The sequence below is a fragment of the Crinia signifera genome, chromosome 12 (genome assembly GCF_055691185.1).
Source record: "Crinia signifera chromosome 12, ASM5569118v1, whole genome shotgun sequence".
Lineage (NCBI taxonomy): Eukaryota > Metazoa > Chordata > Amphibia > Anura > Myobatrachidae > Crinia > Crinia signifera.
In genome coordinates this window covers 72,016,775-72,044,107 of record NC_139228.1, presented here as the reverse complement: position 1 = coordinate 72,044,107, position 27,333 = coordinate 72,016,775, and the positions used below count along the sequence as shown (strand labels likewise).

At 47.8% G+C, this 27,333-nt stretch overlaps 2 protein-coding genes across 2 annotated transcripts; one reads left to right on the top strand and one right to left on the bottom strand.

The window, feature by feature from the left end:
• Nucleotides 1–9,338: 9,338 nt before the first annotated feature.
• LOC146050430 (uncharacterized) lies at nt 9,339–11,527 on the bottom strand. Its single transcript, XM_083167433.1, has 2 exons — nt 11,203–11,527; nt 9,339–9,980 (listed from the first exon to the last, which is right to left on the bottom strand). Exons 1-2 carry the CDS (start codon nt 11,372–11,374, stop codon nt 9,832–9,834), a joined length of 321 nt encoding a protein of 106 aa, XP_083023559.1. The 5' UTR covers nt 11,375–11,527; the 3' UTR covers nt 9,339–9,831.
• Nucleotides 11,528–11,589: 62 nt separating this feature from the next.
• On the top strand, nt 11,590–26,953 carry UBR7 (ubiquitin protein ligase E3 component n-recognin 7). The gene is made up of 11 exons (XM_083167432.1): nt 11,590–11,823; nt 12,442–12,575; nt 12,658–12,718; nt 13,062–13,157; nt 14,787–14,840; nt 15,260–15,365; nt 17,379–17,578; nt 19,924–20,085; nt 21,485–21,647; nt 25,780–25,841; nt 25,943–26,953. Exons 1-11 carry the CDS (start codon nt 11,659–11,661, stop codon nt 26,033–26,035), a joined length of 1,296 nt encoding a protein of 431 aa, XP_083023558.1. The 5' UTR covers nt 11,590–11,658; the 3' UTR covers nt 26,036–26,953.
• The last annotated feature ends 380 nt before the right edge of the window (nt 26,954–27,333 follow it).

Here is a 27,333-nt window from a genome sequence, read left to right as displayed (position 1 = left end):
TTACACCAAGGTTGTCTATTTTCTGGCTGCCCTCTCCGGGAGAGGGCAGCCAGCTCAGTAAGGCAGTGGGCAGGGCCATTGTTAGGAGCAAAAAAAAAGTATTTTATGCATTCACTGTGCGATCGCGTCATTTGACCCACGGACCCCCCTTCTGAGGGGCGGTTTGCTGGGGTCGGAGGGCAATGCGGGAGGGTTGCCCCCTTTCCAGGGGGCCGGGAGGGGAACCCGATTTCCAGGAGGGTAGGCAACCCTGAGATACATAAGCATGATGCTCTGTTTTGTATACCAGAAAGTCCAGATTTCTGCAATGGAAGGTAAACAATGTTTTGGAGAACAATTCATCGTCATCATTGCTTTGTGTGTATATATGTACAGTATGTGTGTGAGCCAGATCAAACAGAGCACAACCAGGCACTATTATATGGAACAGTTCCAGCACAAGATACAATCTTATTTGCTTTTTTTGTTGTCCTGTAAACAGGGCCGTAACTAGGGGGGGGCTGGGGGGTCACGCGCACCGGGCGCTGGAGGTTAGGGGCGCTGTGAGGTCCGGTGACAGGTGTGTGGTCGGACGCTGTAGCGGCATGTTTGACTCCGTCCATCTCCTACTAGCGCGGCTGCAGGAAGCGCTGATGACTTCGAAAAGACTTGCCGGACGCTGATTGGCTAAATTCAGCCAATCAGCGTCCGGCAAGTCTTTTTGAAGTCATCAGCGCTTCCCGCCGCAGCGCTAGTAGGAGACAGACGAAGTCAAAGTAAGATGCGGTGAGAGGACTGTGCGGGGAGGGGGGGGTCTCCGGCGCCAGGGACAAGGCGTCATTTGGTCCGGTCCCCCCTGTCAGCTGCTAACTAAGCAGCGGGGAATAAACGCTGTGCGCATGCGCACAGCGTCTATTCCCGCAGCCAGGGGGCTGGGGGCATGGCTAGAGGCTCACAGAGCCTCTGGGTCATGCCCCCATAGCGGCAAAATGGGGGCGTGGCCTCGCGGGAGAGCAGCGATTATAGGCCACGCCCCCAAATTAGGCCACCCCCCCCGAAAATTTTGGCACGCCTCTGGCGCGCACCAGCATCACTGAGGGGGGGGGGCACCAAATGACTGCCTTGCCCCGGGCGCCGGAAACCCTAGTTTCGGCCCTGCTGTAAATTCCTTGTTTGAGTAAATGTGAATTTCCCATTCATGCATTTTACCTGTTTGTGACACACACCTCAGTAATGTCATTTTTTTCCTGCAGAACGTATAGTCTTATTATCGTCTATGCTCAGAAATCGCTAGTGTACAGCAACAGATCCACAGAAGACACTGCCCACGTATGCGTCTTTATGTCATTGTTCAGACAGGAAATCTTTAAAGTGCCTTGAGGAATGAGTTTGGGAACCACTGACCTAAGGTAACAGTCTAAAACTGTACTCTCTCAGTCATCAAGGCATTGGAACAGTCCAGGGTTTAGGAAAATACATGCTTGAGCACAGAACTCTGCACAGTTAGAGCCATGGTGGGAATCAAACTCATGACCGCAGTGCTGTTAGGCAGTAATGCTAACCAATACACCATCCGTACTGCCCTAAGTGCACACAAGTGCAGTTCTAAAGCTGGGTACACACTATGCAATATGCTCAGTTAACTATCTCCCTTGAACTCCTCTGCGCCCCAGAATGAACGACATAGTGCATACACGATGATCTGTAAAACGATAAAGATACAGGCTGAATATCAGTTATCCAAATTATTCCGAAAACCATGGTCTCCAAAATGTACTTACCTACTGGGGACATGATCTGTAACTGGGCACCACTGGGGACGCAATCTGTAACTGGGCACTACTGGGGACGCGATCTGTAACTGGGTACGCGATCTGTAAGTGGCCACTGCTGGGGACGTCATGATCTGTAAGTGGCCACTGCTGGGGACGTCATGATCTGTAAGTGGCCACTACTGGGGACGTCATGATCTGTAAGTGGCCACTACTGGGGACGTCATGATCTGTAAGTGGCCACTACTGGGGACGTCATGATCTGTAAGTGGACACTACTGGGGACGTCATGATCTGTAAGTGGCCACTACTGGGGACGTCATGATCTGTAAGTGGCCACTACTGGGGACGTCATGATCTCTAAGTGGCCACTACTGGGGACGTCATGATCTGTAAGTGGCCACTACTGGGGACGTCATGATCTGTAACGGGGCCTACTGGGGACGTCATGATCTGTAACGGGGCCTACTGGGGACGTCATGATCTGTAACTGGGCCTACTGGGGACGTCATGATCTGTAACTGGGCCTACTGGGGACGTCATGATCTGTAACTGGGCCTACTGGGGACGTCATGATCTGTAACTGGGCCTACTGGGGACGTCATGATCTGTAATGGCCCTACTGGGGATGTCATGATTTGCTTGGCATTCACATTCAGTGCCTGATATTGTACACAAACTTTTTTTCATGTTTTAGGACCTTGTTTCATGCACAAATAAAATATATATTGTGTGTATTTCATGTGTTTATACAACATAAATGCAAGATATGCAAATATTCCAACATACAGAATAATCTGTTATCCAAAATGCTTCAGGTCCCAAGCAATTCTGATAAAGGGATTTTTGTAAGAACTTACCGTTCGAATACCTTTCTCTGATATGGTCCTGGTGACACAGCTCAACACTGGGATGTAGGAGGGTCCGAAGGAGCCAGGCACCTATCCTAAAGCTTTAGAGGGTAGGCTCCTCCCCTACTGCATCCCGGACTCTTCAGTTCAATCTTTCAAAGCCACTGGAATACATTAACTCAGTACAAACGCCTGCACATATTATATGCACATTTTATAACAGCAACTGTTAACTTTTAACCATTTTAACATGAACATCATGAAACTTCTGGCATACTTACTGAGCGTAAGGGAGGGATCGCTGTGTCACCAGGACCATATCAGAGAAAGGGATTCGAACGGTAAGTTTACAAAAATCCCTTTTTCTCTTTCAATGGTCCTGGTGACACAGCTCAACACTGGGACGTTCCAGAGCCGGTCCTTTGGGTGGGTACACTCAGGTCTGCAGCTCTCAGCACTGCTCGCCCGAATGATGCGTCCTCCGACGCGAACTCATGGAATCTATAGAATTTGGCAAATGTGTGAACAGATGACCAAGTGGCAGCTCTGCAAACCTGCTCAGCTGTGGCCCCATGTCGAACCGCCCAAGAGGTGGCAACTGACCTGGTGGTATGCGCATTAATTCTGGCCGGTACAGGCCTACCCACTTTGGTGTATGCAAAGGCTATCACAGATCGCAACCACCTGGCAATAGTCTGCTTAGATGCAGGCCAACCAATTTTGTGTACGTCATACAGTACCAATAATGTGTCAGTCTTTCTGACACTCTTCACTCTGTCCACATATATGCGTAAAGCACGCACAACATCCAAAGTCTTCAACTTGTCCCCTTTCTTAGAACCCTCTGGGGGTTGAAACACAGGTAGAACTATCTCCTGATTTAAATGGAAGGCAGAGACTACCTTCGGTAAAAACTGAGGCACTGTTCTTAGAACAGCCCTGTCATCATGAAAAATTAAGAAGGGAGATTTGCATGACAAGGCTCCCAACTCTGACACTCTTTTAGCAGATGCTACTGCTAACAAAAACACTAGCTTCCACGTGAGAAACTTAAAGTCAGCCGACCTTAAAGGTTCAAATGGTGCCTTCTGAAGGCAATCCAAAACCAGTGACAGATCCCAAGGCGCTACTGGTTGCTTGTAAGGGGGTTTCAATCTGGATACCCCTTGTAAAAAGGTTTGAATCTCCAGCAAAATAGCTATCCTTTTTTGGAAATAGATGGACAAGGCCGAAATCTGCACCTTCAATGATTGAAGGCTTAGGCCCGATGAAAACCCATCCTGTAAGAATTCCAACATTCTTGATAGCTTGAAGTGAGATGTGTGAGTCTTTCGTCTCTCACACCATCTGATGTACGTCTTCCAGACTCTATAATAATTTGCCGAGGATACAGCTTTCCTGGCTTTTATCATAGTCTGTACTACTGCCTCAGAAAATCCTTTTCTTTTCAAAATGGCGGCTTCAATAGCCAGGCCGTCAAAATCAATCGATCGAAATCCAGGTGATTGAATGGTCCTTGTCTTAGCAGATCTGCTCTCGGAGGCAGACGCCATGAGTCCACAGACAACCTCTGAAGTCTCGAGTACCAGGACCTCCTTGGCCAATCTGGGGCCACAAGGATCACCGGAACCTTCTGTTCCTGTATTCTTTTCAAAAGTCTCGCTAACATTGGTACTGGAGGGAATGCATAAAGAAGATCTCCCTGCCATTGAGTAGTCATGGCATCCACTGCCTCCGCTGGTGGATCCCTCGTTCTGGAATAGAACCTGGGCACTTGATGATTGAACCTGGATGCCATCAGGTCCACATCCGGAGTTCCCCACTTCCAAGTGATCTGTTGAAACACCTGAGGATGTAGGCTCCATTCCCCTTCCTTGAGCTCCTCCCTGCTCAGGAAGTCTGCTTCTATATTCTCTACTCCTGGAATGAATATAGCCGATACAGCTGGAACATTCTGTTCCGCCCATAGGAAGATTCTGGACACCTCCCACATGGCCAATTTGCTGCGCGTACCTCCCTGGTGATTCAGATACGCCACAGCTGTGGCATTGTCTGTCTGAATCCTCAAAGGGAGGTTCCGTAACCTGTCTCCCGCCAAGGAAATCACTTTCCAGACAGCTCTCAACTCCAAGATGTTTATTGGCAATACAGACTCCTCTGGCGTCCACAGCCCCTGCAGCCTGAGATCCCGGACTACTGCCCCCCAGCCCCTTAGGCTGGCGTCAGTAGTTACTACCAACCAGTCCCAGGTTTGTAATGACCGGCCCCACTGAAGGGAATCCACTTCTGTCCACCATTTCAAGGAGTCTAGAGTGTCCGAAGACAGCACTATCATCTCCGACTTCATTGTCAGAGTGTTCCCTGACCAAGCTGACAAAATGTTCCATTGGAACACCCGAGAATGGAACCTGGCATAATGAAGCGTCTCGAATGACGCCACCATTTTTCCTAGGAGCTTGAGACACCTCCACACTGAGATGCTCGGAGCCCTGAGGATCTCCTGGACTAAGGTGACCAGGTCCCTGGCCTTTACCTCCGGGAGAAATACCCGGTGGAGATGGGTATCTAGAATGACCCCCAAGAATTGGAGCCTCTGTGATGGTACCAACTGAGATTTTTGCAAATTTAAAATCCAGCCGTGAACCTGTAAAAAACTGATGGCCTCTGCCAAGTGACCCTGAAGCATGGCTGCTGACTCTGCTTTGAACAGGAGATCGTCCAAATAGGGTATTACTGTGATTCCCCTGAGCCTCAACACCGCCGCCATCACTGACATTATTTTGGTGAATACCCTTGGTGCGGTTGCCAGCCCAAAGGGTAACGCCCGGAATTGTAAATGCAGGTCTCCTATAGCAAACCTCAACAGGGTCTGATGTTCCGGGTGAATGGGGACGTGCAGATATGCGTCCTGAACATCCATGGACGCCAAAAATTCTCCCTGGTCCAGACTCAGGAGTACTGACCTTAAAGACTCCATTTTGAAATGGTCTACCCATAGATGGACATTTAAGGCTTTTAAGTTTAGTATTGGTCTGAAAGACCCGTCTGGTTTGGGCACCAGGAACAGCGTGGAGTAAAAGCCCTTCTTCCACTCTGCCCTGGGAACCGGAACAACCACCCCTTTTTCCACAAGGGAATGAGCCGCTTTCATAAGAGCTGTGCGAAGGAGCGCCTGTTTCGGCAAGGATGTGGGGATGAACCTCTTCGGAGGCAACCCTCTGAAAGGGATTTTGTAACCCTGGGTAATAACATCTAAAACCCAGGCATCCTGGTCTAGAGAAGCCCATGCGTCCCTGAAGTGTGTGAGACGCCCCCCCACCTTTCTCACTGTCGGGCCCAACCCCTGACAGTCATGCGGAGGGTTTGTCTTCTCCTTTGGAGGCAGGCTTCTTATGGAAGGAGCCAAACTTGGACCTTTGAGTTTTGCCCCTAGAGGACTGAAACTTTCCCCTGAAAGACTGTCCTCGAAAGGACGCACCACCTCTAGGGGAGGGCCGAAAGGACGGCCTAAAAGCAGCGAATCTGGATGTCTGCTTTGCTGAGGGAGCCGGCAAAAATGTACTCTTGCCGCCCGTGGCTTGTTTTATAATCTCCTCTAGCTCAGAACCAAAAAGTAACTTTCCCTTGAAAGCTAACATTTCTAGGGCCTTCTTGGACTCATTGTCCGCTTCCCAGGTCTTAAGCCAGAGCACTCTCCTGGCATTAATAGAGACTGTGGACACTCTGGTAGCCATCTTAAGAGCTTCCTCCTCTGCTTCCACCGCATATTCTGCAGCGGCCTTAATCTTTTCTGCTATAAGCAAAGCACCAGGGTCAGCCTGCAGCATGGTGCATAATTCACCAGCCCACTCTATCATGGCCTTAGAGACCCAGGCTGAAGCAATAAGGGGACGTAGGGTAAACCCCACCCCTTCAAAAATGGCCTTGAGGTTTCCCTCCAGCTTTTTATCCACAGAATCTTTAAAAGCTGCACCGCCCTGTACAGGCAATACCGTAGCTTTGGATAAACGTGCCACTGAAGCATCCACCACAGGCACCTTTTCCCAGAGCTCAGCATGAGACTCTGGCATGGGGTACAGACTAAGGAATCTCTTAGGCATCTGAAGCCTCTTATCCGGGGTTTTCCAAGCCCCTTCCAATAATTCCTGCAACCCCTCATCTGAAGGAAAAGTAACAGCCTCCTTCCGCTGTCGCTTAAAAACACCTTTAACAGGAGTCTTATCCTCCACAGACAGTTTTAAAGCCTGTTTCACAGCTACAATAAGGTCCTCTATACCAGCCGCAGAGGTCTCTTCAAAATCATCACCCTGATCCCAGGGGATGTCAGTATACGCCCCCTCCTCCTCATCTACCACAGTAGGTATAGCATAAGACCTTTTAGGGGTCCCTGCAACATCATCCATTTTGTCCAGTATTTCACTGAACCTGTTGATCCCCTTAGCAGTATCCTGCATCACCTGAATAAGCGAAGGATCTGCCTGGGTAAGAGGCAAGGAGCCAGAAGACTGCTGAGATGATGGCATAGGTCTCTGTGATTCTACCAACACATCACTCTGCCTGTCCAGAAGCTGCACCAAAGCGTTTACTGACCTGCCTAGGGCACTGGCCCACGCAGGTTCACTCTGCTCTGCCCTATGGGGTTCACTGCCCATGGGTCTCACATCAGCGCAAGTAATACATAAGCCCCCCTTGGCCATCTGCTCAGGGACAAACTTTTGTGTGCAAACATTGCACGCGCTCAGTGCACTAAGGGCTCCCTCCCCCAAAACCACAGCCTGATGCTCAGACATGATGCAAGTGACAAATATCGATATACACAGTGCCAACAATGTACAAGCGTTTATACAGAGTCAATGCACCCAATCACTTATCTGTCTGTTGGTTTCAACTGCGGGGAAGCGATGCCCAGGAAATCCAAGTCACTCTGCTAGGATCAGTAAGCCAGCTCAGCTCCGCTGCAAGCGTTCTGAAAGGCGCCAAAGTCAGAGTGAAGGAAGAGACCAAAAGTCCCTGCTGCTGCGGGGTCCGTGACTTTTGGCGCCAACCACCCCCAGCCAGCCGCTCCTTAGGTAGGATTTCCTAGTTCCAGTGTCTCCCCCTCGACTGGGGACCACTTGGAACATGCCTGCCACAACGCTGCTGTCCTCTCATATAGGAGCTCAGCGTGTAAGCTCCGCATAAAATGGCCGCCGCCATCACGGAGCGCCTGTCCCCCATGATCCCCACCTAAACGTGGAGCCGGTTTCAGGATACTCCGGAGCCCAGGCAGCCTCTTAATAGAGGCTGAAAGCGCTGCACAGGGTGGCCAGACAGCGTCTCCCCTGTGCACAGTGAACTGACAGGACGCGCTTCTGTCAGCTCCTGCTGCGCTAGCAGTGTGAGGATTCACTATGAGAATCCTCACACTGTGCCTACCTAGCTAGGGTGAAAGTTAATAAAAACAATAAAAATTCCCTAACTACTCTATTTCTTCGGCTGCTCCCGCAGCCCTTTAGAATAGCACCCACTCCAGTGGGCACCTAACACGAACTGAAGAGTCCGGGATGCAGTAGGGGAGGAGCCTACCCTCTAAAGCTTTAGGATAGGTGCCTGGCTCCTTCGGACCCTCCTACATCCCAGTGTTGAGCTGTGTCACCAGGACCATTGAAAGAGAAAAGGGATTCTCAACCTGTATATGGTTTGCTTTACAAGTGACCATCTTATTTTATGAAATAAGATACACACTGAACGATATGTACCGTCAAACGACCTAGACAAATTACCACTGCATGTACTCACAACGGGGTGGGGGTAATGATATAGTGGGTACATATTAGACGATAAGCACAATATTCTTAATATTTTTAATGATATTGTTCATATTGTTAGAAAATAAAACTTGTGTTAGACAGTCACTCTCAAAGTAAAAAAGTATAGGAAAAAGGATAATGCTTCATTTCAAAAATAAATGTAGTGTTTTTGTTACACCATACATATTTAGAGGGGAATCCGATTATACCGCCTTTACATCGCAAAATGCAGGGTTGCACTGGGGACTTTGAAACGGTTCAGTCCCAAAGCGATCCTGCATTTTGCCGTCTCAGGCCCCTTCAGTGACCCGGCAATATTTCTGGTTCGTGGACAACATGTGGGGGCGGATCGTCATTGGAAACAGTGAAGGAGGCAGCGCTTTTAGCTGACGCTGCTCCAAGCACTGCATGCTCCATTAGTGTGAAGGAGAACCGGTTAACCCTTTTGCAATGTATAGCGAACCCTGCTTTGTTAGGTTGCTGGACCCGTAAGCCATTTCAGATCACACCTATTACCGGGTCAAACCGGCATCAAACTGGCATGAACCAGGTGCGATCTGAAAAGGGTATTAGTTGCGGTACTTTTGGGCACAAAAAATTGTCTCTAACACATCAAGAGGCACATGCACGCATGGGGGATTAAATTAGGGGTGGGTTACATTTGCTTGGCTGAATCAGCTGTCTGGCAGCCCAATCTCACACAACAGTGTTTGTTGCACCCATAGAGTAGTTAGCATTTTTGAGTGAATCTGTCATTCGGCTGGGGGGCAGAGGGTGTAAAATGTAGTTCCAAACTCTGCGGCAAAGACAATTTGCACCATTCCCCCCCCCCCCCCCCCCGTTTGAATCTACCACTGGCTTTAAATAACCTTGGTTTTCACAGAAGGCGAAGGAATTATCCAAAACATTTTCAAGAAAAATCATTCCAATGTTGATGACTACTTAGCAATATTTTGGAGAAAATGTCCTCATACCAATTTTATTAAGAAAACGGTTATGTAAGCAATATATCGTACAATACACTTAATATACATATATATGTTCTAGAATCATTTGACATAATTATAGGCAGTCAGACAGGTATGGAAAACAGATTTTCTTGCGTCATTAGTAGGCACAGCACCGAACTGACCCCTTGAACATCATAGAGTCAGCACATACAGTGACTGTAGACTGACAAATCTACAGTGATAATAAATCAGCATAAACTATCCATATGTTTTTTAAGCATAGAAGAGACAGTTTACACAAAGTGTTGTGAAATATGTCCATTCTGTGTATTTAGTTACACATAGTCTTCCTAATGCAGCAGAAGTAACAGTGCCCCCTGCAGGCTTAGAAAAGCAGTATTCGGACTGACCAGCTGGTCATGTACTGCACACTGGACTCGGTGGATAAAAGAAAACATATTCCATGCAGTCTACGTGTGACACACTGCAACTACTGCCGATGCTTTTTCCGTTTTGTAGGTGGACTGTTGGAAAACTTCCCATTCTTTGCACTGTCATGATTTTGGTCGTCTTCCTCCTCCTCATCATCATCGTTGTCGTCGTCATCATCCCCCTCGTCGTCATCCTCTTTATCAGCAACTTTTCAAAGATGAAAGTGTCAGTTCAGTATCATTCATCCCAGTAAATTAGAATTTACAATTGCATCTTTAGATGGGTACACAGATGGCGTTCAGGCAATGTCTAGGTACACAATCAATAAGTCGACATCAGTTTTTCATGTTTTTCCCCTCAAATTTAAGGACTTTTTCATGCTTGACCACACACATATACTGAGATTGGGCATGGTAAAGTGTCGAGCCCAGCAGTACTGGAGAAGGCACCTAGCAGGAAACATGCCAAGTGAAGTGGAGGTAAACACTACACTAATTGGAGGCCCACTTGGTCAGGTGACGACATTGACACCAAAAAACCTGATTAACTCATGTCGACCTTTTGTCACTGTTGACCTCCTGAGCATACATACCTAGATCCATGAAGCTGGTCCCTTCTCCTGCGCGGCGCCATCTTCCCAGTGATAACTTCAGGAAGATGGTGGTGCACAGTGAAAGCAAAGACTGACAATAAAAAGCCTCTAGTAGACACGCCCCATCTTCCCGAATATCACCAATGGAGCCGGAGAAAGGGGGAGGGACCGGGATTATGGTAAAATGCGACAGAGCAATCCATCCCCAAATCTATAGGGGATACCGTCGTATTGTCGACCCGACTTAGGTCGACACCATTGGGTTGATAGGCAACAAGGTTGACAGGGTTCTAGGTCGACATGGATGAAGGTCAACAGGTGTCTAGGTCGACATGGGTTAGGTCGACATGGGTTTTTTCACTGTTTAATAATAGTGTGCCTGAAGCATTGCGAGCGACTGCGGTTGACTTCCAACTGTGTCCGTGTCGACATTAAAGTAAAAAAAAGGTGAAAAATCCATGTCGACCTTGTGTTCTGTCGACCTAATCCATGTCGACATTGTCCTATGTCGACCTAGAACCCTGTTGACTTAACGGTGTCGATCTAAGTCGGGTCAACAACGGTGTCGACCTAAGTCGGGTCAACTGTGCACCAGATAAGAGATCTGGGAAACATGCCCTGTTAGGGGTCCCTGAGGAGTGAACTGAAGTTGGGAAACACGGCTACAGGGCACGCTGGGACTTGTAGTTCCACAGCAAGCTCAGAAATCTACAAGACAGCAGGCTGACTAATAAGGGGGCGCTGTACAGGGAACACGCCTATGGAACACATAGGAGATGACAGAGGTTCCCCCGCGCAACTAGGCTGACAGGGGAGAGCGCGGTGAGCGGGTCACACCTGGACTCTGGGCGGCTCCTCGCTCCTGTACCACCAGCTGGCTCAGCTCCGCCGACACCTCGCCCTGCAGGCTCTCCAGGCCCCTCAGCAGCCCCTTCAGCGTCCGCTCGCAGCTCACCCGGAACGGGCGGCAGCTCCCTGCTCTGTCCGTCAGCTCCGCACTCACCTCCATCAGGCTGATCTGTGGTGCCAGGCTGACTGTCGCTGGTAGCTTACGTCATCATACCTCGGCGCCTCTGCCGCCATCTTGAAGGCTGGCAAATGACCATCACCAGGCAGGGTACCATAGGAGATAAGGTGACTGAGCGTAGCTGGTCCACGGCTTAGCCCCGCCCACCGGCCGCAGGCTTCCGGGATTGGTTGGCCCGTTGCTAGGGCAGCGCACACCAGAGATGCCGCCCGCGCTGACTAGTTCCGCCCGCCGCCAGCGGAAGTCGCTCTCCTCTTCTCGGACTGATGGCGGCAGAAGATGGGAATCGGGAGAAACTGAGCGCAGAGGAGGCGCTGTCCGAGGACCCGGTGCTGTCCCTGCAGGATGTGCTTGAGGAGGACGATGCGCTGGAAAGTGAGGCCAGTGCCGTGCTGGCGGGAAGCGACGCTGAGAGGTGCTCCTACCCCGAGGTAACGGGGAGGTCCCCTAGTACCCGAACCCCTGTCTTGTGATACCCGGATAGCCCCCTCCTCACGTATCCTCTAATACCGGGGCCCCCCAACTCTTGACCGGGATCCTCTAATACTGGGGGCTCCCCACCGCCTGACTGAGGTATCCTAATAATGGGGACCCCCCACCTCCTTACCATTGTCTTCTAATACTGGGGTCTTTTAGTATTGCGGAGCCCCACTTCCTGACTTAGGTCCTCTTATACTGAGCACTCCCCTCCCCATGACTGGGGTTCCCTAATACTGGGGAATGGGGTTGTATAATACTGGGGACTCCCCACCTCTTGCCCGGGGACCCCTAATAAAGATCAAATGTTTCTGTAATACCGCAGTCCTCTACTATTGGGGACCCCTGATCTCCTGACCGGGATCCTCTAATTCCCAAGGACCCCCCAATCTCCTGACTGGCTTCCTCTAATACTCGGGACCCCAACTCCATTTGCTCATGACAGTTCCTCTTCCATCATCTGACCTAGATCATCTAATACTGGAGATCCCCTAACACTTGATCTTTGGACCCCCGTTATTCTCAGTGTCTTGCAGCTATGAGAGATGTGTATCTGTGTTGTGTCTCTGCAGAGCTATGTGAAGAGACAAGCCTTGTACGCGTGCAGCACATGCACCCCAGATAAAGAAGAACCTGCCGGCATTTGCTTAGCGTGTTCCTACACGTGTCATGAAGGCCATGATCTGTTTGAGCTGTATACAAAGAGGTATGCATTGTATTCACCCTGCTATGGCCGAGCCTGTGTCCGGTGTCTCAAATATTCATCGTTATTATTTTTTTCTTTACAGGAACTTTCGCTGCGATTGTGGAAATGACAAATTTAAAAACTTTAAGTGCAAATTGTTTCCAGTACGTATAGCTGCTTGATATTGATACACACTCCTTAAATGTCCATGTTTGGTATAGATTGTCAGCTCCTTTGACAGAACAGCATGACCCAAATTCATTGTAAAATAGAAGACAAAAGTTAAAGTAAATGACCCCATCTTCCCCCCTTTATAGGCTGCCCCTAATGTGTAACGTAAAGCTGAGTGATGATCAATGAGGCTCCTGTAGATCGGAGAGTGACACTGGTCGTTTACGTGGCTCTGTCCTGACTGTGACATAGCAGAGATGCTGGACGATGACCTGTGTGGGTCTGGGGGGGGTTTGGGGGGTTCATGTATAACCTGACTTATCGTTCTGTCTTTAGGAGAAGGAGAAACTTAACGCGGATAATAAATATAATGCAAACTTCTTTGGTCTGTACTGTACCTGCAAACGCCCGTACCCCGACCCAGAAGATGAGGTGAGCGGATAATTGGGATACTTTGCTTGATGCTTAGTCCGTTCTTACAATGATTTAGGGGATAATTCAGATCCGCTCAGTGCGAGACAAATTCTCTACCCCGGATGTTTGCGTCAATAGTGGCGAACAGGGGAATGCCCAGCGTACCCCTGCGACCGCAGCCATGTCTGTTCCTGCTTGGGGTGGGTGGCGGCTGATGTGACATCAGTGCCTGTCCCAAATTCGGCCATCTCTAACCAGAATAAGTCGGTCTGGACTTGCGAAGGGAAGAAAAATCATTGGACGGTGAGCGACCATGGGATGATATTTCTTCAGTGTGGCCGCATGTGATTGGATGTCTATGCAAACGTATATGCGGCTCGCACGCTAGTGAGGGGATTCGGACGGGCAGCGTGTACCTGCTTGCTAGGCGGCAAATATACTCAGACTAGTGAGCAGGTCTGAATCAGGCCCTTAAGGTGCCCACACACGCATCGATCCTGGCGGTGCGATGCTATACGATGGGGTGCGCGCTCCCGCGGCACCTCATCGCACAGTACAAAAAGTATGTGCTGCACATACTTTTTGTACTAGCCTTTTCTAGCATAGCATCGCATCGCATCGCATGCACATCGTATGCACAAGGCATACGATGCGATGCTATGTGTGCTAGTTAAGCCCACAACGCACGCCGGGATCGGTGCGTCTGTGGGCACCTTTAGTGTTCTTTCTTCATTCTGTGTACCCGAGCAGCTCTGTAAATCTGCTTTTATTGGTAAATGAGCCAGATAGGCCTTAGGGAAGTTATTGCTGCAAGTATACAGTACAAGCTCTCTGCGTGTAGTTACTATGTGCATATAGGACTGTAGCATCCGCCGTATGTGGCTGTTGTGCTACACGGGTTCTGTTTACGGCCAGACGTGGCTGGAGCTTACAAAAGGGTTTATTGTTGCCTGCTGTGGGGCATCCGCCTATGATTGTGAGTAATGTGTGGCCTCCAGTCCCTTTTGGTGATTCAGTGCTTTCCATAGGCAGCAGGTGTGCCCCAGCTTTTACATTACATTTGTGTTCTTCAGCCTTTATCACCTATGTTGCTAAATCAAGGGACAGTTGCCGCTTCCGCTCTAGTATTTGAGACACAGGATAACTTTGGGGGGTATTCAATGTGTAGGTCAAGGCGGTCGAGCTTGCTCGACCTCCGTGACCCTGTCCCGTTCTCGGTCAGCTCCACCTCCGTGACCCTGTCCCGTTCCCGGTCAGCTCGACCGAGAACATGCAGGTGGGATTCAATGTCCCGCCTGCCGGGGAGCGAGAAGAGGGCGTGGCCGGGAAGAGGCGAGCTGCAGCCGGCAGCTCGTCACTTCCCGGCCGTTTTTCGGCAGAACGAGCCCGACAGCTTGTGTAGTCGAGCTCGTTCTGCCGAGAAACCCTGCTCAATGCTGTCGGGGAAGACAGCATTGAATAGGGCCCGACGGCCATCTCCCTCGTGGGGAGCTGGTTGCCGGCGATTGAATACCCCCCTTTGGCGGCTAAGAAATGCTGGGACTGGTAGTTCCACAACAGCTTGGGTGTCACATGTTGCTTCCACCTGTTTGTTAGATCATTTGGGAGATAGTAGATGACATATTTATTTTTTCTAAACCTGCTTAGACCCCGGATGAGATGATTCAGTGCGTTATTTGTGAAGACTGGTTCCATGGAAGGGTGAGTACTGGGAATAATTGAGAATATAAGTTTTCCTACCAAATGTTGTTATCGTTTTCCTGGTTTCTGAAAACATTTCCTCCCTGTTCATCGTGTCCCATAAAGTAGAATCCATTTACACGCCAAAGTTATATTAATTCTTTTAGCTTTATTTATTTTTTTAAATTTCTTATGTGACACATGGGGGTAAATGTAATAGGGTGTAGGACTTTGTATTTTTGAAACGCCAATCATGTAGAAGACACAACATGCCAGGTTTGGTCCTGTGAATGATAGTTGCTTTAAAAATATGGCATACTTGCCCAAAGTCCCGCGCGTTCGGCAACTCAGACCCTATTACATTTACCCCATGGTGTGCAATATTGCAGAACCCTTTCATCAGCAGGCAGAGGACATAAAGTTCTTGGTCTTTGTTGCAGCATCTTGGGGAGAGTCCCCCGGAGCATGTGGATACCCTGGAGATGGTGTGTCCGGGCTGCACACAGCGTTGTTCCTTTCTCAGGGCGTACTCTGCTAAGATCGGAGGTAAGGTCCGCGCTGACTGACGATGCGGCTTCCTTAGCGGAAGCACTAACATTGCTGCACTTCTACTGGTTTTCTATGTCAACCCAGCAACTAGCTAGTAACATACAGAGTGCAGACAGTCCAGAGTCACTTTAATGACATTAGAAGAGTCGCTGTAAAGCTGGGTACACATATGTACAATTTCATTTTTCTTGCGACCGTTCAATCGACCGAATACACGTTCGGCCGTCCAAAACATACGACCGATCTGTGCGTACACATATGTACAATTTTACTTGCGACGTCCGATGTACTCCCGTCCAAACAATCGCAAGAAAAAGATTGTACCACCGTACACACTCTCCCGATCTGGCTATTCGCACGATAAAAATGTACACAACATTATCATAATGGGCTGGATTAAAAGAGCATACCAAAACGAGGCGTGATCACGGAACAAAGAATCGTTCGTGTAGTACAGTGAATAGAGCCGTGACTATTCAGATCCATTGCTAGCTGTACAGGATATACGTACGTACGTTCGTCTATCGGTGCATTTGGGCCTTTTTAATTATGAGCTTGAGGAGAAGGAAGGCTCGTGCGTGCATTTTGGCTGCTATGGCCATTAGATTGCAGGCTATTAAAAAAAGAAAAAGGACCAAGAATCGGAGCTGCTGGACCAGAGACTGGCTTCTGAGGAGAGACACCTTCTCCCACATTATACGAAAAACACCTTCTCCCTACACTCATTATATGAAAAAATTTATAACGGTTTGCATTATAAAGTCAAAAAATAGTTTGTGTACTTTATTTAACATTTTTTCTCCTTGTTTATTTGGAGGCCAGCAGCATGCACCCAATGGTGTATGTCGTGGCAAGCAGTCTCACGGCAGCAATGCATCCCATGTGAGCAGGCCGGGATGTTCCCATGTGATGCGTTGCTGCCGTGGGACCGCTTTCCACTACATACACCACCATGTTCCAATGTGTTTGATGTTTTTTGGGTGGGTGGGTGTTCCTGCTACACCTTCTCGTGGCACCTATGTCATGGCAAGCAGTCTCACGGCAGCAATGCATCCCATGTGAGCAGGCCGGGATGTTCCCATGTGATGTGTTGCTGCCGTGGGACCGCTTTCCACTACATACACCACCATGTTCCAATGTGTTTGATGTTTTTTGGGTGGGTGGGCGGGCGTTCCTGCTACACCTTCACGTGGCACTTATGTCATGGCAAGCACCTGTATGTGACACTCTGTTCAGGTCCGACCACCGTTTTACCTCAAATAAACAAAGTGTTCACAGTATTTTTTGTCAGTATTTCTTAATAAATGTTAAGTGTTTATGCAGAACAATGAACATCAAATATCTATCTATCTATCTATCTATCTATCTATCTATCTATCTATCTATCTTCTATAACTATATCTGTCAGGAATGCACACACAACGATTATTTATTTCAAAAGGAATGCACACACAACGAATATTCTTTAACAGCATGGCGCGGAAAGTACGGGGGAGAAGACTTCCTGTTGTTTACATGCTGCGCTGATGGAGGGATGACGCAGCTAGTCAACACCCACATGGGCGTGCTGCTTTTGGGAGGAATGATCGCAGGAACGGGCTGCATATCGATCGAACGTGCGTACACATGTCACTTTTCTTTCGATATGGAGCCGTCCTGTCGGAAGAATATTAAGCAGCAAAGAACCTGCGACCGACCGACCGTGGACGGCCAAGAGCGTTTTTGGCCGTTTATCGATCGTAACGAAGGGATCGGGACTGCGTACACATATATACAATCGAACGGCCGTTCGTCCGCAGATTGGAAGAACGGCCCGACGATTGTACATATGTGTACCCAGCTTAACTCTGTACATTCCTACTACAGATCCACAGGTGGCCTGAAACACAGTATCTGTTGATAGATTGTGAGGACAGGTTTGGCCTTCATTTCTCTCCTAATGTTTATGTGATGAGGTGGGAAAGGACCCAGCAGGACCCCTTTATCTTACTGACACTTTGCTTCTTTCAGTTCCTGGTGTTACGAAGATCATTCCAGCAGATAAGGACCTTGAGGACATTAAAGTTGATGATGATCCTGGGGAAATTAGCCATGTCCCGAGCAGTCCAAGTATAAAGGGAGAAGATGAGTCCGTGGAAAGCTCCACACCGCACAATATAAAGGAGGAGGAGCAGCAGAGTTCCTCGTCCAGCAGTGCCAGCTGTAAACAGGTACTGCCAGGAGAACCCAGACTCTTCAGAAATGGGGGGCACCACCTGCTCCTCTGTCATAGGCCTATGCCTTCTTGCTGTAGGACCACTAGCCGGCAAGTGTAAAACTCTATCTATGCGGCCTGTGAGGCAATCTAGCCTGATTGGGTCACTTGTCCGCTGTTCAATGTGGGCTACATTTAATAAGATGGGATGCTGCTATTGGCAACCAGACTCTACTTATGTATTTCACTCTTTCTAGAAGATAATAGATATGGGATGTTGCCCATAGCAGCTAGATTCTATCTATTAACTTCTAGATAGCATGAAATAAGTAGAATCTGACTGGTTGCCAATAGCAACATCTCTTCTTCCATATAACTCCCATCTTATACCCCTTTAAGATCGCACCTACATACTGGGTTCATGTTGGTTTGTTGCCGGTTCGACCCAGTAAATGTGCGATCTGAAAGGGCGTACCGGGTCCAGTAAACCGGCAGCAACCCGGCATTACGAACCAGTAAAAAAAAGCAGTCCAGCAACCCGGTTTCAGCAACCCGGCATTACGAACCAGTAAAAAAAAGCAGTCCAGCAACCCGGTTTCCTTCACACTGATGGAGGAGGCAGTGCTTGGAGCGCACTAACTCCAATCACTGCCTCCTCCCCCCCGATGAAGCTCCGCCCTGCCCCTCGCATGACGTTGGGGACACTGCAATGTTTCTGGGTCGCTGAAGGGGTCTGAAGAGAGCAAAATAAATGGTTATATTTTCCTGGTAGCTGCTGGGCTCTTCATTAAAGAAACAATTGGTTTGGTTCGCTTCTAGAACAAAAAGAGAGAGAAAGCACAGAATGTCTGGGTTGGTTCACCTGGAAAATAAATGTACAATAAAATGTAACTTTTATTAAAGGATGTCTAAAAAGGTTGCGAAAGTAAAAACATACAGATGATCATACAAATGGTGAATTAAAAAAGGATATAATCCTTGTGCAGTGTGCCCCTGAAATAATTTTTAGGTTTAATATTATATAATTCTCATGGTATGTGTATGAACTCAGGAGGAACCCACTTAAAGATTGTTTAAATCTGTGAGATAGATTGCGGCTTGCATATAAAACCCATATGTATGATCTACCATGAGACCGGGTTTATGGTGATGTTTCTATTGGAATCTGTAATATAGGGAGGCTCAAGGCTGGTCTTAGCATGCAGGGTATGACCAGTGGCGCTGGGTACGGACAGTGCCTCCGTCACCCGCCCATGTGGTGGTTACTGCTGTTAGCCTGAGATCGCTGCCTTATCCCCTATGAACAGAGGACGCCGGAGGTATGTGCCCGTGCAGGGCCTCAGAAATGCAAGACATCTGCTGAAGTGGGGTGACGGACGTCAGACCCTGCAACTTGTCAGCAGCTGGGTTCCCGTGGAGCGCAACTAGGTACATCAATCAAAATAGGTCCTGACGAAGCTCTTGCGAAGCGTGCGCTGACCACACTGCAGTCTGTCCCCCGATACCCCCTCCCCACTTACAAATGCATTTTGATTGATGTACCTAGTTGCGCTCCACGGGTCTCCGCTGTACACGGAACCCCGCTGCTGACAAGTGCAGGGTCTGACGGCCGTCACCCCACTTCAGCAGCTGTCTTGCATTTCTGAGGCCGTGCACGGGCACATACCTCCGGCGTCCTCTGTTCATAGGGGATAAGGCAGCGATCTCAGGCTAACAGCAGTAACCACCACATGGGCGGGTGACGGAGGCACTGTCCGTACCCAGCGCCACTGGTCATACCCTGCATGCTAAGACCAGCCTTGAGCCTCCCTATATTACAGATTCCAATAGAAACATCACCATAAACCCGGTCTCATGGTAGATCATACATATGGGTTTAATATGCAAGCCACAATCGGGTTTAATATGCAAGCCACAATCTATCTCAGATTTAAACAATATTAAGTGGGTTCCTCCTGAGTTCATACACATACCAGGAGAATTATATAATATTAATATTATACCTAAAAAAATTATTTCAGGGGCACACTGCACAAGGATTATATCCTTTTTTTTAATTCACCATTTGTGTGTTCATCTGTATGTTTGTGTGTTTTTACTTTCGCAACCTTTTTAGACATCCTTTAATAAAAGTTACATTTTATTGTACATTTATTCCCAGGTGCACCAACCCAGACATTCTGTGCTTCCTCTCTCTTTTTGTTCTCAAAAATAATGTCTTATGGTAGCACACCCTTACTGGCCTAAAATGTGAATTTTCACATAAACAAATCCAATATGTAAGGGTCCACCTAAACCTAACCGACATTATACCTTCCTGTGCGACTGGCATAAACCTCTGCTCTGTTGATTCGCTTCTAGGAATGTGAGGAAAAGTCCAACTCCATTAAGACAGAAGAAGTTAAACCCAGCACAGCATGCAAACTTCGGATGTACCAAGACCACCAGGGACCTACAAGAGACACTGCCACCTACTGGCCGGGCAACTGGCGCAGCAAGCTCTGCCGCTGTGCAGAGTGCATGGTAGGACATTCTTTCTTGTACAATAAAATCTACTTCTACCCCTTTCACACCGACCTATAACCCAGGTCAACCAACATGCAAAATTCAACCTGGTTTATAAGAAGGGTTAAACCCGGGTGGCTTTGTGTATAATGGTCGGACCTCGGTTCACAATCCTGGGTCCAACCCAGGATTGTTGTCCCTGCCACAGTGGAGCTTACAATCTATATTCCCTACCACATATACACATACACATACACATACACATACACACACACACACACACACACACACACACACACACACACACACACACACACACACACACACACACAGACATTCTAGGGTTAATTTTTGGTGGGAGCCAATTAACCTAGCAGTGTATTTTTGAATTGTGGGAGGAAACCGGAGTACCCGGAGGAAACCCACGCAAGCATGGAGAGAATATACAAACTCCACAAAGTTAGAGCCATGGTGGGGATATAACCCATGACCTCAGTGCTGTGAGGCAGTAATGTAACCATTACACCGTCCGTACTTCCCCGTATATATAACACATGGTGGGGATATAACCCATGACCTCAGTGCTGTGAGGCAGTAATGTAACCATTACACCGTCCGTACTGCCCCGTATATATAACACATGGTGGGGATAGAACCCATGACCTCAGCGCTGTGAGGCAGTAATACTAACCATTACACCATCCGTACTGCCCCCTATATATAACACATGGTGGGGATAGAACCCATGACCTCAGCGCTGTGAGGCTGTAATGCTATAACCATACTGCCCCGTATATATAACACATGGTGGGAGTGAAACCCATGACCTCAGCGCTGTAATGCAGTAATACTAACCATTACACCGTCCGTACTGCCCCGTGTATATAACACATGGTGGGAGTGGAACCCATGACCTCAGCGCTGTGAGGCAGTAATGCTAACCATTACACCGTCCGTACTGCCCCGTATATATAACACATGGTGGGGATAGAACCCATGACCTCAGTGCTGTGAGGCTGTAATGCTAACCATTACACCATCCGTACTGCCCCCTATATATAACACATGGTGGGAGTGGAACCCATGACCTCAGCACTGTGAGGCAGTAATATAACCATTACACCATCCGTACTACCCTGTATATATAACACATGGTGGGGATAGAACCCATGACCTCAGCGCTGAGAGGCAGTAATGTAACCATTACACCACTGTACTGCCCCGTGTATATATAACACATGGTGGGAATGGAACCCATGACCTCAGCGCTGTGAGGCAGTAATGCTAACCATTACACCGTCCGTACTGCCCCGTATATATAACACATGGTGGGAGTGGAACCCATGACCTCAGCGCTGTGAGGCAGTAATATAACCATTACACCATCCGTACTGGCCTAATTGTTTGTTCTTTGCAGAAAATGTATGCAGAGTTAGACACCCTCTTCCTCCTGGATGAGAGCGACACAGTGCAGGCCTATGAAAATAAGGGGAAACTTGAGGAAGCCCGAGAAACCAGAGATCCCCTAATGACCGCTCTTGGCAATATGAACCGGATCCAGCAGGTGGAGCTCATCTGTGGTAAGACCGTCATTTTAAGGTTCTAGAATAATGCGATTCACATCCGCCCCGTGTCTGACGCTGTTAGAAATGAATGGCCCCTTTGCATGAGTCCAAGCTAGAGTTCGGATGAGTTTGCTGGTATGAAGATCAGGCTGAATGGCTGCTTCGTACCCCATGCTGCATTGTTTGATTGTAAAGGCACGGGCCTTGGGGAAACGGATTCCATGACAGCCACCACTGTGCACTTGTTTCTTCCTCTATATAGTTCTTGGTATGAAAAGTTTGGGTACTTGTGTATTATCACGGCGCCCACTAAGCAATTTGCTTAGTGGGCTATTCTGCGTAGGGAAATTGCATCGCATGGGCCATTTTAAGGGCCGTGCGATGCAATGCTCCTATGTATTTTATTCACTGCTCTCTTAGCCCCGGGGATCGCATCGCACCTCCCGCAAAATCGCATGCGATTTTATAGGGTGTGCGATGCCATTACATTAGCTGTACAATAATATCAGTGTATGACATACAATGATGTTTTAGCCCCCCCCCCTATCCACGCCACCCCGAAGTGTGGCGAGCGGCGGCCGACCTTTTCATACCCCCACTATCCACGTCGGCGTGGAGTTGCTTTTATATAGTGTGGCAAGTGCAGTGAGCCACCGAGTGTGGCGAGCGGACTCGGAATACATGTAAAGTAATCCACGTCCCCTCGCCACACTATATAAAATCAACTCCACGCCGACATGGATAGTGGGAGTATGAAAATGTTGGGGCTCGCCACGCTTCGGGGTGGTGTGGATAGTGAGGGGGTACGTAAAACATCATTGTAATGATATTATGGTATAGCTAATGTAATGGCATCGCACACCCTTTAAAATGGCATGCGATTTTTGCGGGAGGTGCGATGAGATGCGATCCCCAGGGAATACAGAGCAGTGAATAAATTGCATTAAAAAATCGCATCGCACGGCCCTTAACCCCTTCCCGACATTTGACGTACATGTACGTCATGGTCGGGAAGTACTTCCCGACATTTGACGTACATGTACGTCATGACTTCTAACTGTCACTGCGTCTAGAGACGCAGTGACAGTTAGGTGATGTCTGCTGTCCCTGACAGCAGACATCCCCCCCTCGCCGCCCAGGGGGGGCAGGGGTGCCCCCCCCGGTCGGCGATCGCTGTGATTGGCTGTTCAAATCTGAACAGCCATTCACAGCGTTTCCTGTGTTACCGGCGGCTAAGCCGCTCGGTAACACAGGGATCGGTGGTGATCGGTGCTGTCAAGTACAGCACCGATCACCACCGATGTGCAGCCCCCCCTCGAACCCGCCGGGCACTCACCCGGCAGCAGCAGCAGCACCCCCGGCTCCCCCGGAGCGTCTGGAGCGCACGCAGCGCTGCCCTCCTCCCCCCTCCCCCCCGCAGCAGCAGCATCAAGCTGCAGAAAAAGTAAAAAATTAAATATATGCACTGAAAAAATATATATATATATATATATATATATATATATATATATATATATATATATATATATATATATATGTGTGTGTGTGTGTGTATACCGCACCGATTACCACCGATCGCCAGCCCCCCCCCTCCCTCCCACCCACCCACCCGGCTGCCGCAGCGCCAGCACCCCTCCCACCCCCCCCGCCAGCCGCAGCGCCAGCCCCCCTCCCAAAGCTGGTGACTAAAATGGGGTCACTTGTGGGGGGGTTCCACTGTATTGGTGCTTCGGGGGTCTTGCTAATGCGACATAGCACCACCATTCATTCCACCACCAAAAATCACTCCTTCCCTTCTGAGTCCTGCCATGCACCCAACTGGTATTTTTTGGTCACACGTGAGGCATTGCCGTACTCGGGAGAAATTGGGGCACAGATTTTGGGGTGCTTTGTCTCCTTCATTCCTTGTGAAAATAAAAATTTTTGAGCCAGAACTGCATTTTTCTGTAAAAAATTACATTTTTTTACACAAAAATGCAGATCTGGCTCAAAATTTTTCATTTTCACAAGGAATGAAGGAGACAAAGCACCCCAAAATCTGTGCCCCAATTTCTCCCGAGTACGGCAATGCCTCATGTGTGACCAAAAAATACCAGTTGGGTGCATGGCAGGACTCAGAAGGGAAGGAGTGATTTTTGGATTTTGCAGCACAGATTCTGGTTGAATGACCCCCGAAACACCCATACAGTGGAACCCCCCCACAAGTGACCCCATTTTGCAAACTACACCCTTCAGGGAATTCATCAAGGGGTATAGTGTACATTTCAAACCCCCCGGGGTTTCACCAATTTTGATACAACTGAGCTGTGAAAATGAAAAATTAATTTTTTTTCATTTTCACTGCCCAGTTGTACCACAATTGGTGAAACCCCTGGGGGTTTGAAATGTACACTATACCCCTAGATGAATTCCCTGAAGGGTGTAGTTTGCAAAATGGGGTCACTTGTGGGGGGGTACCTAACTTTTAGCATCTTATGGTGCCTAGAAACCTACATTGTGCCTAAAAAATAATCTCATAAAAAGGAGGCTCCAAAATCAAGTAGGTGCTCCTTCTATTATGAAGCCTGTGGTTTGGTCACCGTGCACACTAGGGCCACATATAGGATATTTATGAAAACCAAAGAATTGGGGGAATCAATTTTTAGTCACATTTCTCTAGTAAAATCTACTGTGTTCCTTAGAAAAATGTATTAAAATTGCAAATCTGCAAAAAAAATGAAGAAATTTCACCTACACTTTCTTTTAATTCCTGTGAAACACCTAAAGGGTTAACAAACTTCCAAAATGCTGTTTTGATTACTGTGAGGGGTGCAGTTTTTGAAATGGCATCATTTATGGGGGTGTCTCACATACAAGTCACTCAAAGTCACATCATAACTGAACTGGTCCCTAAAAAAATCAGAGTTTGAAATTTTCTTGAAAATTTGAGAATTTGCTATTCATATTTGAAGCCTCCTAGTGTCCAAAAAAATGAAAAGGAGGTTGAAATAATGATTGCAACATAAAGTAGACATATGGTCTTTGTTAGTTATTAACTATTTTGAGTGGTATGTTTATTTGTCTCACAAGCAGAAAATGTGACATTTTGCAAATTGCAAAATTTTCCATTTTTTCACGACATTTTGGTATTTTTCACAAAAAAACACAGACTGTATCGACCCAAATTTACCACTAATTTGAAGTACAATGTGTCACGAGAAAACAATCTCAAAATCACTGGGATAAGTAAAAGCAAAAAAAAGTTATCCCCACTTAAGTGAAACATGTCAGATTTGAAAAAAATGGCTCTGTCAGGAACGCAAAAACTGGCTGTCAGGAAGGGGTTAAAACGGCCCATGCAATGTGATTTCCCTACGGTGCCGTATGTAAGAAACTTGGGCGCCGTGATAATACAAAAGTACCAAAGTTTGTTGAACAAGTGTTTGTGTTGACTGAATATATCTCTATACATCAGAATGTATAGAGTGGTGCATTTGTTCCAAAATAAAAGAAACCTAGTGTTCCCAAATGTTCTAGGCCAGTGGTTCCCAAACTTTTTTGAATGGCGGCACTCCAGAGTATCAGAATTTTTTTTTTTTCATAACCCCTCTCGGCCAAAATGTTCTCCTTCAGAAAAAATTATTAAATTAAATAAAACTGTTTATCTTGTGCTTAGTCTGTTATGTGGACAGGCTTCACTTCTGTTTGTCCACAATTACATAGACAACCAATTCAGGGCACCCCTGCAAGTGCCTAAGGCGCCCAGTTTGGGAACCGCTGTTCTAGGCATTAACGTTAACTTTTTTTTTTTTTTGCAAAGAGATTGCTGACCATTAAATTCTCACAGGTTTTGAAAGATGCAGGATGCTAGAATGAACATTGAGCATTGGCATCCCTAATCCTGACATTAATCACGTGACTGGCTTCCCTGATACAGAAAACGCCCGCACATTTACTCACCTGAGAGGGTGCGGCTGGGAGCGAGGCGATGCGGCCTGTGCAGTGTGACCTCTGACCGCGCCACGTTGCACAGAGCCACACGCCGGGTCGGGAGCAGCTGGGCATCATCTGCGCGCTGCTAGCAGTATTACCTTCATGGTTGTCTGGCTGGGCATCATCTGCGCGCTGCTAGCAGTATTACCTTCATGGTTGTCTGTCTCTATTTCAGAATACAACGACCTAAAGTCAGAACTAAGCGAGTATCTGAAGAAATTTGCGGAGGAGGGGAAGGTAAATACTTTTATTGTATTCCCCCCCCCTTTTCCCCCAATGCACCTCTTTTGGGGCCCATTAGCATCTCACGAATACTGTTTTTATTTTTGTCCTACCAGGTTGTCCAAACACAAGACATTCAGACGTTTTTTGAGGACCTGCGTTCCCGGAAGCGAAGGCGAATGGACGGAATGCAGTATTACTGTAGTTAGCAGCCTGTAGACGTTTCTGCCATTGATCAACTTGTCTTATTGACGCTGAGGTTTCCATAACAACCTCCCGTTTATTGTCTTTGTAGAACCCGTATGCATCGTCCTATTCTAGCTAGTCATCTGTTGTGTGTAAGGCAGTGATGGCTAACCTTGACGCTCCAGCTGTTGAACTAGACATCCCAGCATGCCGTGCATCAATTTTAGCATGGCTAAATAGTAAACCTGTAGCAGGGCATGCTGGGATGTGTAGTTCAACAGCAGCTGGAGTGTCAAAGTTAGCCATCACTGGTGTAAAAGTGAATACACACTGTACAATTTTATTTTGAGCAATCTTGTTGAATGAAATTTCCCTTGAACCCAGTGTCCTGGATGAAAGATCTAGCTACATTTTATAGGCTCTTTTTGACCGATACAAATTGAGCTGCATGTACAGATGACGAACAACCTTGATGAACAACTGGCGGGTGTGCGCATCATCATTCGTCCTAAACGCACTGAAAGATATTTTGCCCAATTTCGTTGAGACTGGCCGAAATTGGTCCAAAAAATTGTACAGTGTGTATGCACCTTAACCTGACCCTCTCCATGAGGGAGAAAATGCTCTGTTGCTGGACTTCCCTGGTAATGTAGGATTGCCATCACCTGTGGGGAGCCATGTAAGTGATAAGAAAGGTGTCACCACAGGTGATGGCAATTCTACATTACCAGGGAAGTCCAGGAACAGAGCATTTTCTCCCTGAAGGAGAGGGTCATGTTGGGAGGTATGATGTAAAGGGGGGGGGGGGGATTGCTAATGTCATCATCCATTTAGTAGGATTTATTGTACTTCACAGTCCGTTACTGTAGCCTTTTAGTTCTTTACTTGTGCGCTTGTAGCTGGTTTTATCATGAGGAAAAATAAATTTACGTGAAATTTTATTTTTGGGTTCTTCATCTGTTGTACAGCTTTATATTTTGGCGTTATTATTTTTATGAAATCGTAGACTTGGATAACTGCTGTTTTTTTGTAGGTATCTCAAGTCAGTACTAAAGTATTTGTGGCTGATTCAGATCCGCTCACTAGGCAGCGTAGGGGGCCGTCCCATCTGGAGCGAACACAGCAGTGAGTGCTCACCGAAGCTGTTTGCTACTGGGGTCTGCACGTGCACAGACCACCACCACCATCAGAACAGGGGCAAATTTGTTCTTGTCCGGTCAAAGCTAAATCACCCCATAGTGTAAGCTGTTTCCACTCCCGGGGCTTGTCTTTGATGTGGCGGGGGGGGGGGGGGGGCTGGGGCTGGCTATTGCTGCTGCTT